An 11,151-nucleotide genomic window follows, 5' to 3' on the forward strand; every position below is an offset into this window, starting at 1 on the left:
GCCAACGTTTTCCATTCGCCGCTTGGCTTTTCAGTTTCAGTTGCATTTTGTCGCTCGCCTCCAGCACGCGCACCACAATTGTTTAAGTTTAAGTTTTGAGTTTTGAATACATTCCGCTCGGCCAAACAGATACGACTCGCTTGTTTAACAATTTGTTAACGGTTTCTGCAATTATTTGCATACAAATTGCAAGTAAATATTGCAATTTTAACCGCCAACGAAGCCATCTTAAGGTACTATATAAATGGTAATTGGTAATTGTGACTCGCTGAAAGGTAGCAAATTTCAGCTGAGACAGGCACATTTGTTATTTCACATTCGGTGTCGATGGTTGTGCTCTTATCAGAAACGAAAACACAGCCACAAAATTGTTTTTGGTTGATAAGTGAGAGAGAGGAATTGCTAGGTTGAGAGCTGCGTATTTACAGGGCATAGATCTATCTACCTAGTACAAGTAAAAACGTGCCGTTTAATTACTTGAACAGCTGCTCGGTATTTACTTAAACTTGAATCCATTTGCCCATTAAAATATTTTCACATCTCATCTGGAGTATCTTAAACGCTATCATTGACCTTGTCTTCATTAAATCATCAATCCCGTTCGCAGAAATGCCATAAATGCACTCGATCTGGTTTCAAAAACGTGGCAAAAAATATATCAAAAATTCGGTTGAAAAAGATGGATGAAAAATGAAGAAAAAAAACACGTTTGTTCAGCTGTGAAATTGACCTTTTATGGTCCAAGTCAACCTAAACCTCCTGAACCGCCACTTGCTGGAGCTGTTTTTGTGGCCAAAAAGAAATGAACGGAAATACTTACATTGATAGCTGCTCTAATTGCCACAAGGGGGGCAAGGGGGAATGGTGCAAAGAAGATCAGATAATAGGGGTCAGCTGGGTGCAACAATTATTTTGGTTAAAGTCATTTGTTTTTTTTTTTTTGGAACCGAGAAAATCTGTTTGGGGCTCTCACAACAGAGCCAAGAAAGCGGAAAAAGTTTAACTCACTTGATAGGTTTTCATAAAAGGTATTTAATTTTGTTTTGAGGTAATAATTAGAAGTTGTTAGTTTACATATATTTTTATTAATGTCCCATTATGGTGATTTTAAAGATAGTTAAAAAGGGGTTAAACAATATACTGTCTTAGGTAGTATAAACACTCAATGATGTGGTGACTTTGTATTACTTTGTAATATAGGTGTTTAAAATATATATTCAACAAATTGTAGATAAATAGTTATTAATTATAATGTTTTAAAAGAATATCTATCAAAGAAAAATATCTATTTCCCCTTATCTAACAATTGGACAACCTATCTAACAACCTTGGATTACCACCTCAAGTTTTAACCATTGGAGCCTTAGGTTTTAACCATTTAAAGTGTCAAATTTATAAGTCATCTAACCCAAAGACCTTTGGAAGTTTCGGGTTCATTGCCTTACCTAGAGGTTTTTGTCATTATATGACTTAAAAATATATATATATTTAGGAAATAGGTCAAAATGAGTCCCCGCTTTCAGTTAAATATATAAATTTCCCATTCACTTGTATATCCCTAGATATATAGGAAATATATATCAAATTTATAGATATGAAAATCATTATTTTTAGACCTTAAGACCCATAAGACTTCTTGTCTATATACATAGTTGGTTTCTTTTATTTCTTTACAATTAAAAGTGTCAAATAATGTGTCTGCAGACGTTATAGAGATCATCTAACTCAAAGACCTTTAAGCTCAGGTCTGTTGCGGTAACTAGAACACTATGATCCACCGGCAAAGCCGCAACCACCGCAAACGAAAAAGATCTCAAATCAACAACAAATTTCATAATTATCTTTAGCAAGAGCAAAAAAATAAATAAAACTGAGAGTTGCATGCCTGGGAAACTGCTTTATTTTCACTTTTTATTTTGGATTTTGGATTTGGCCAACAAATCCGTGCAGTAAATCCATTCGCAAACGGGAAGGGGCACAACAAAACCATTATTAATTGTGGACTGAAGAAAGTTTTAATTACCCAACGAGCATTTAAGATAATGAAGTCGTTTATGCGAGGCATTCAATTATAAAATTGCTTACTTTCAGAAAGTGCAGTGATTAGAAATTGATTTAAGACTTATTTGCATTTATCTTGTTAAAAAATAATTTGCGTTTTTTTATATCACGCAGAGTAAAAGGTGTTTAGTGTAATTTTCAATTTAGTTTAATTGTTAAAAAAAAAAGCTAATGAATAAATTACAAAATCTGCTCCGTGTAGAGATGATGACGTCGCTGCAGCAGGAGACGTCATTGCCCGCTGCTTTGGCTGACAAGGAGCCGCAGGAGGAACAATGTGCCGCATCCACAACACCTACACGAATTCCACATCGCGCCGTGGCTCCGTTCCAGCGTTCCGCTTCGATGCGCCTGCGCGGGAACCCATCGGAGGTAGTTCGGAGAGTCGAGCACAGTCCAGCCGGCGGAGGAGGATTCAGTTCGCGCGCCAAGCTCACGGCGATCCCATCATCAACGCTTAACCCGCGCTCCCAGTCGGTTTATCTTAAACGTAATCGCAGCTGGAGCAATTTAGGCCACAAGACGGAGCAGGAACCGGAAGTAGATAATGCATTATGCAGTGCCGCCACCCATTGTCTATCCCTAGCTGAGGATATGGATGCACCGTCTCCGGGTATAAAAATGGCCAACGGCAAGCCGCGAAATCTGGTAAGTTGTGGGTGTTTGGTTTTATTGATTTTCACTTGCCGCTGCTGACCTATGTAACTACCAAAAGACCTACCCTGCCTGGTGGCCATGTGGGATGGTAAACGTAACACGCACTCGTTGTATTGAAAGTACAAGGGATATTACGAAACTCTAGACTCTAGACAGTATGGGAAATGGTGGAGCTTCTGGGAATTCAAATTGTCCCAGAATTGTCCTGGAAACACTCCCCTAATGATGTCAAATTATGCGTGTAGTTTTGAAGTTCTGGGAGCTTAGAGTTTGCTTAGAGATATAAAGGTCAAAGAGGGTGTACTTAGGGGTATTCTTCTTTTTCTTTTTTAATTAATTATTAAAGATATTAAGGGGGCTATAAATTAAAAGATAGAACTATGAAAGAAGCCTTAATATGATTATTGTATCTTAAAGATCCAATCAGATAACTTTTTTCGATAACTTTTTGATCCTAATCTTGTTCAATGTTATCGATGATAGTCCTTTAATCGAAAACTATTGTATTCGATATATTGAAGACCTTGGGTTTCACCGTAAATTATGGGATTTCTGCATAAGACTTCCTGAAAAGCACTTACCAAACCAATAATTGATTTAGTTGGGTAATGGTTTTTCATTTTGTCACTTGCATTTTTGCATTTTTATCGCTGCCGTGATGACATGCAGGCTTATAGTTTGAAAAATTGCCCAACACTTCCCGCCCGATGCGATCATTAAACCAGATACCTGTATGTTTCTACAATATGCACCTTGTCGTGGAGGGGAACAAAAAAAAAATATAAATCCAAAAGCTGGGTTTGCATAATGCCCATTGAGAAAGAAAGGCAAATACAAACACTGGCTTACACACGCCTCACCTTTCTAGCCACCTTTCTTCCCTCTTTCTCCGCTTCCCTTTTGGCAGCTGGTTCGCTTCCACTTCCGCTTGTTCCGTTTTGCCAATTCTTACCTCGGAAACAGCTGATTCTGGGTTTGTTTGTGTTTTCTTCTTACTGCCTTTCTCTGTATCTTTCGCGGGGGATGAGAGTGGGAAATGCAAGTGCGCAGCTTTTCACCGCCCCCTCACCACCTTTGCCCCCAAAAATTCTCATTTCCCTCTCTTTCATCTCTCTTCCTTCCCGTTTTACCATTTTTTTATGCTTTTTTATGGGGTTGTTGTTGGTAGGTCTGCTTGTTTTTTTGTATCTTCTTCGGGTATTTTGCTTGCCTCTTGGCCCAAGTGATTTGCGTTTCAGTTGATTTTTTATACTGGCCGCGTGCACAAGATTCGCTTTCCGAGCTCTCCGATATTGTTTAAACATTTTTTTTAAGAAAAAGCAAAAAAACAAGTGAAGCGTACACAGCTCGAAGCCGAACTTTAAGCACTAAGCCGCACTCTAAGTACAGTGTAAGCGGTTTTAATTGAAGACAACTACCACTACCACAAACGGGGGGCCATGGCTCATAAATGGTAATTACCTACCTTGGACATTACACTTATTTTTAGCCACTACTTAAAAATGTTGCTAGTGGTTCGGTATGATTTAGTTCGGAAGTTCGTTGGCCCTTTTGGAATTATTTATTAATACTTTTTATTGATTTGTGGTTTAATAATAAAGTTACTCTCTTCCTTTAAAAGAGTGGTTTTTAAATATAGATACATAATATTTGTACACTAAGCTTTTTTAAAAGGTTTAAATAATTAAAATGTGAACTTAATTAAAATAAAGCTTTTTTAATGAGAGTTTTTATAAAGAATCTTGATCATTTTTTTATTATTTAACTTAAAAAAACTCCCTTTAAATACAGTATATTATTTATATAAATTTTCCATATTTATATTAAAAAAAAATCAATATAAAATGTGCATTTTTAAACCCACTCGGTGTACCTGCAATTAGTGTGGCCCTGAAAAGTATGCAAGCCTTTTTGTATATCCTTTCGTATGTTTGGCCAAAAAACTTTGCCAAATACAAACAGTCCTTGTTGGCCGAAAAGAACAACAAACAACCAAAAGCGATTGTCAACACGTGACCAGAACAGTGGGACTTGGCCAAGAGCCAAATGGGCTGAATTGGCCATTACGTGAGTTTTGGGTCTGCCGTCTGCTATTCACCTGCATTGTGTCCGCCCTTTCCACGGCTTTTCTATCTGGAATCAAAGTCATTGATTTTTCTTAGTCAGCAGCTTAATTGATGGCACCTGAGCGCCGTATAAGCCAGGTTAGATACCCGGGACGTGACTGTTTGATGGCTCTTAAGTTTGTTAACTGACTAGTAGAGACCCTCAAGTGCGTAACGTAACTGCTTCGGCTTCTGCTTCTGATTTCTGGCGGGAGGGGTTATAGTTATGACATGGCCACTATAGGTACTACATGGTTGGCCCAGTTGGTAGACTCAAGTCAGGTTTTAGCCATTGGTTAGCCGTGCGTAAACAATTTCTTTGTGGGCATTCAAGAAGTACCATGAATTATTTCCCAGAACCTGTCCAATTAAATAGAGCAAGAAACTCATTACTGATTATGAAATAAACATGCAGCACGAAAGCTTTGTAGTGTGAGGAGGCATTTAAACTGATTTGTTAGATACTTTTCCCCTCATTTCGTTTTGCATTCAAACGGCTCAGTTTCAGTCAACCGATTGATGAGTTGGTCTGGTCAACGTGCAGAAATTGGGTCACAAGTGGGTCAGTGGTTCCTAAATCACTTCACATCGGGGACAGTCAAAGAATTAAAGAGCGACAAGTCAATGAACTTATTGGTTTTGAGTTGCTATTTTAAATGGAATTGTATTCGCATACTAATTTTCATATAGGTCCTATAGGGGAAAACCCCATTTTCAAGGCATCCCATCACGAAAAATGGAGAAAAAAATATAAAAAATATTTTGGCTCAGGGTTTTGATGCAAAATGGTGGAGAATCGATCTAGAAATCGTTTAAGGTACTCCGCTTGAGAATCGGATAAGAATTGGAAAAGATATAGGCATCCCTATGGGCCATATAGGGGAAAACCGCATTTTCAAGGGATTCCATCACGAAAAATGGACAAAAAATCTAAAAAATATTTTGTCTTAGGATTTTGATGCAGAATGGTGGAGAATCGATCCAGAAATCGTTTAAGGTACTCCGCTTGAGAATCGGATCAGGATTGGGAAAGATATAGCCATCGCTGTGAGCCCTATAGGGGAAAATCCCATTTTCAAGGGATCCCATCACGAAAAATGGACAAAAAATCTAAAAAATATTTTGTCTCTGGGTTTTGATGCAGAATGGTGGAGAATCGATCTTGAAATCGTTTAAGGTGCTCCGCTTGAGAATCGGATAAGAATTGGGGAAGATATAGCCATCACTGTGGGCTTTAGCTTTCTTGTTGTAGAAAAAGGAAATGGAAATAGGAAATGGAATAGAAGAGTACCAGGTATAATATAACTTATTACCATTGAGGGATAACTTATCCCCCCAACAGGACTACTATAATAATATAATACCTTACATAGTACACCCCTTGCTTTGGATTATTAGTCAAATATTACAAAAATCGTTCATTTTGTATTTCAACTCTACTTTGCATACTGAGTGGACACAATGGCAAGTGTTTTTACCGATTTTTTGAAACATTTTGGAACTTTTTGGCAAAAGAAGAAGTATTCTGTTAAAAATTTGAATATACTCAATAGAGACCAGAATAATGGAACCCTTATACCACAAGTATCTAGTTGTCTTTAAACACAACTTTCAACTTTTATTTTATTTTCTTTTCACTTGTTAAGTTGTTAAATTTAATGATTTAATCGAAGCAGCCGCGATGTAAGTCAGTATGTTAGTGAGTCCAGAGCCCAGAGGCTAACTGGCCAAGTGGGAAAGACTAAATGCCCCCTTATAGCCACATTAACGAGCGGCTAATTGACCACAAAAATGCTGCTGGCCAAAAAGATCGAATAGGGAGGGGATTTTAGAGAGCACCGTCCAATGAAAGTAACCAATGTTTTCTTGGTTTTGAGCTTTGAATGTAAAAGCAACAAATTGCTTTCAATGGGCGTTGCAAATTCGAAATGTTTTCACGCCAATTGTTATTGTTTTCTTTTATTGTTTTGCAAAAAATGCTAAAAAAAAAAAGTCCATGCACGACTGATCAGCAAAATTAGAAAATAGCTAAAGAGTGAAACAAGAGTGTAAAAAGATAAGAAGAAAAAGAAAAGATTAAGTTATTGAGGGGCAGCCGAACCACAACGGCTAATCGCAGTCTTCGATTTACCATCTCCCTGCCATTCCACAGTCTCTCAAGTTGAACGGCGGGAGTGACATCAGCAGCAGCATCAGTGGCACCTGTACAGGTGTAGTAGGGCACACTGGCAGCAACAAAGGCACCCCCAGGACGCCCCAGACACCGCTGAGCAAGCCGACGGCAACCGTACCAGCAGGAGGCGGCGGCGGAGGAGGAGTAGCAGCAGCAGTAGCAGTTACAGAGACCTCTCACACGTGCATCCGTCAGGGGAACTGCGTCAAGGCCAACGGAAAGCTGTCCACACTGCACGAGTCCAAGGTTTCGCCAAAAACGCCCCCGGTGACCCCGGATTCGCCCAGTACCTATCTGGATGATGATCTAGACTCCATGTACTCGTTCGCAACCACCACCTCGGGGCGCTCCACGATGTCCTGTGAGCATCCCTATGTGGCCAGGTAATAACAAGCTTTAATTAAGTTTTCCGGAATTAATTAAGGACGAAATTACCTCCATTTTCTTGCAGAAACGGCACCACCTTCAGTGGTCGTAAGATGAAATACGTGGTGCACTGCTCCAACCACGCGGGTCAGGTGGGACCCGACTATCTCACGCCCACTCAGCGGGCGCAGCGTCAGATTCGGCGGCTCAAGGAGCTCCTGAGCATCGCTCGCCAGGATCTGGAGCAGAAGGATACGGAGATCCTACGGTTGACCCGCGAGGTGGTAGAGCTGCGCCTTTTCAAGGCATCTCTGAGCTCGCCCGAGGAGCGATCCGCCTCATCTGATGCGGTCACGGTGCGCGAGGCGGAACTGAAAACATCGCAGGATGTGTCACCCATCGTCGACATGGTGGACGAGGGCCAGGCCAAGGGCAGTCCCCATCATCTCCTGCGCCAGCAGCAATCGAACAGGGAGAACCAGCAACTGCAGGCCATGCAGATGTCGGCGGAGATGCAGAGCTCGTACGCGGATTCCGGCCACTTTGAGGACCTCACCATGTCCTCGGTGCACTCGAAGGACTCGCAGACCCAGAGTGAAGCGGGCGGCTCTACGACACCGGATGGCGAAGCGGAGGTCGGAGCCTGCGGCGCTGGCGATGGAGTCAGCAATCTGGAGAACTATGAACTGCAGCGCCAGGAGCTTATCCGCATGTACGAACATCGCATCGAGGAACTCATACGCAGTCAGGATAGCAGTACCAGCGATCTGAAGCGCTCCCACAACGACAAGGTGGAGGCGCTGCTCCAGAAGCTGGCGGAATGCAACTCCCGGTACTCGGACATGGTTCCCGACTATGAGCAGGCCAAGCAGCGGATCAGGGAGCTGGAGAAGCAGCTGGAGGATCTGCAGCGGAAGCTAATGGAGCACGAGGAGAAGCAGAACAAGATGTACCTGCACATGTATCAGCAGGGGCAAGAGGCGGAGCGCATAACAAGGGCTGATCAGGTTCGAGTTTAAGAAATAAAGTTAGGATTATGTTTTTTTCCAAATATTTAATTAAAAAATGTTCCTTTCAGGCCCTGGAACTGGCACAACGCCAGCCGGAGAACAAGGTGTCGATCAATGAGCTCCTCCACCAGCTGCAGAGCACCCAGGACGAATTGGAGAACATACGCGTAAGATTCTTCAATATATTCCTCATCCTATTTTCGGTTTTGTTTTGTGTGTTGCATTTTGTTGCATCGTGAGACATCCATGAGACAACAACAACAACAGCTGCTATATAGACAACACTACTACAACAAGAACATGAGCAACATACGCATTCGCTTTCACCTCTCTCCGTGTGTTTGTGGGCGTGGCACTTCAATTGGTCTGACTTTCCCGGAATGGTAAAGCAGCACTTAATCGAAATGCCCGCCAATCGCCAATTTAATCAAAACACAAGCAACATTTTTCGTTTCAATTTCGTTTTATTAGCTTTTAAGACCATTTTTTGCATAACTAATTAATAATTAATTAGCAAAGACACACAGACACACACCCAAACTTACATTAAATGCAACGTTTACTTTCAATTCGATTTGTTTCATTTCCATTTCCGTTTCCGTTGCGAGTTCGAGTAGCCAAAAGTACAGTCACGTAGTGCGGAGTGTGTGGAGAAGCAAGCAGTGCATGAGAGTAACCGAAAGTACAGTTGCCTCACCTTTTGTTCATATTTCGATATCGATTTCCGTTCCAATTTGCATGATGGCCTTTAACTTAACTCTCTGTAGCTTTCTTTGGTTAATATTTACAAATCTTTATTTAACTCGTAATTTAAAAAAAACAACAAATCTTTCTAAATTTATCTCTGTCGTAAAAAAACCAAAAACCAAACTATTTTTGTAGGCATCAGAGTGTAGAATGAGGGAGTGCGGCAGTAACAATGCTCTCCTTACGGCAAAGGAGGCGATTTCTTTGTGGGTACTTGGCGCGCGTAAGGTTTGTAATATCCCTAACAACAAAATCCCCATAAAAAAGAAAAATATACCCCAACTAACCCCCAAAATTAATGAAACAAAAAGCGTATTTTTAGTTGCATTTTATGATTTGTTCATGCACATTGGCTATATCGAACATTGGGTCTAAACCAAATCCACTCACCCATTATCTATTACCCACCTCGCCCCTCGAGACTAACCAGCATTTTCATCCTGCATTCGCGCTCATGGGCAAGGGTAAGGTTCTTGGGAATTCTTCAAATCGAAACAACCAGTTTGAATATCTTCTTGCGAACATGTTGATCATTTTTGAATATGATTTATATTTTGTAAGTACATTTCGTTCAATTTCAAACCAATACTCTTTGTAGAGGTAACATCTAGACGTACAATATTAATAATTATAAAAATTAAAACACACCAGGCTAGAAGATGAGTTCCGAAACACACACTTACAGCTAATCTACAAATAAGATTCATGTAGCATGTGGTTCATCTCCAGTTTTCTCTCAAGTAATCAGTATATCCTTTTAACGCCCAAAAAACTGAAACCCATTATAATATTCAGTGTTACATAACATTATAACCATTATAACCTAAATGTTCATATGGCATAGCACCAGCGAAGATTAAAGAGAAAAACCTTTTGTAAATACATTTTATTTCTACGACTAACCTCACATTCGATTCCCAGTTTGATGATAAAATTCTAACTAATGTTTTCTACTTTTTGCACTTTTTCTTTCTCTCTACTCCGTATCACCGACTAACCCCACACCGAACTGTGTAAAAAATGTATGATATTAAATCGAAATTTAGACCATCTATCGTCGCTTGCTGGAGGCCCAGAAAAATCGCACCCACGTCGATCCGGAGGTAACGCTGCAATTCCTGAAGAGCGCTATTTTCTACTTCTTAACGGATAAGGAGAACTCCCAGGGTCACCTGCAGGCCATCGAAAGCATCCTGGAGTTCACGGACGCCGAGAAGCTGAAGATAAGTGCTGCCCGTTCGCCAAAGTGAGATCAGTTCGGTGGTTAACCATTTACGTATACTTATTATTACCAACTTAGATTGCACTCTAAAGTCGGCAAAACGATGTCGAAGTATTTAGTTCAGGCTAAATTCCATTTTTTGACTCTTCGTCCCAAGATAAGCCAGCGGTTTTAATTGCAATTTTATTTTTATTTCGGAATAATTTTGTTAAATTACGGCAGCAGATATTTTTCGTATCATATTCTTTGGCAGCGATGTGTGTAAAAATTTTCCTATAAGTTAATTATAATTACGAATTTTTGTCCGTTTAAGGCTTAAGGCATACTAGAACGTCCTTTATAAGATAAAAAAAAACGATATAAATTCTTACGATATAAATACAATTTTACAAAGTCTACGTATTTTTAGTAGATTTAGCTAACCAAGTGTGAATCAGTCCTACAGCATCACCACATAGTTTTGGTCGTGTTTCAACGGAGTTTTAATGGAAAAATAAATGCAAAAATAGTTGAAAATGGTTGTTTTTATTTTGAATTTAAAAGGGGGATATTTGAAAATTAAATATATACATATAAAGAGATATATAACTTCTCGTTGAAGTTTTGAAATAATTTAAAAATGGCGCCTCTTAAACGAGCTTCCGTTTTAGTTATACAGGGCGACTGGGGCTAAAAAATATCGATTACAAACGTTGTTCATCACTGTTATCGGTTAGAAATTCCCTAGTTCTGATTAGGGGTTTCCCCGTTTAGGGAATCGTGGATTTTGGGGTGAATTCTATAAGAAACTAGGAAAGTCTAAAGCTTTTT

General features: G+C 40.0%; 1 protein-coding gene across 6 annotated transcripts; it reads left to right on the top strand.

Annotated features, from left to right (window-relative positions):
• The first annotated feature begins 46 nt into the window (after nucleotides 1-46).
• On the top strand, nucleotides 47-10,857 carry qtc (quick-to-court). Of its 6 annotated transcripts, none has more exons than XM_070276980.1 (8): nucleotides 47-247; nucleotides 2,264-2,709; nucleotides 6,976-7,379; nucleotides 7,448-8,369; nucleotides 8,441-8,539; nucleotides 9,255-9,347; nucleotides 10,166-10,365; nucleotides 10,420-10,857. In XM_070276980.1, exons 2-8 carry the CDS (start codon nucleotides 2,266-2,268, stop codon nucleotides 10,514-10,516), a joined length of 2,259 nt encoding a protein of 752 aa, XP_070133081.1. In that variant the 5' UTR covers nucleotides 47-247; nucleotides 2,264-2,265; the 3' UTR covers nucleotides 10,517-10,857. The 6 variants fall into 6 exon arrangements, with proteins under 6 accessions (XP_070133081.1, XP_017095486.2, XP_017095488.2 ...); XM_017239997.3 differs by having other exon boundaries at nucleotides 47-233; XM_017239999.3 differs by lacking the exon at nucleotides 9,255-9,347 and having other exon boundaries at nucleotides 50-233.
• Nucleotides 10,858-11,151: the final 294 nt, after the last annotated feature.

This window comes from Drosophila bipectinata, chromosome 2L, assembly GCF_030179905.1.
Source record: "Drosophila bipectinata strain 14024-0381.07 chromosome 2L, DbipHiC1v2, whole genome shotgun sequence".
In the NCBI taxonomy this organism is placed as follows: Eukaryota; Metazoa; Arthropoda; class Insecta; order Diptera; family Drosophilidae; genus Drosophila; species Drosophila bipectinata.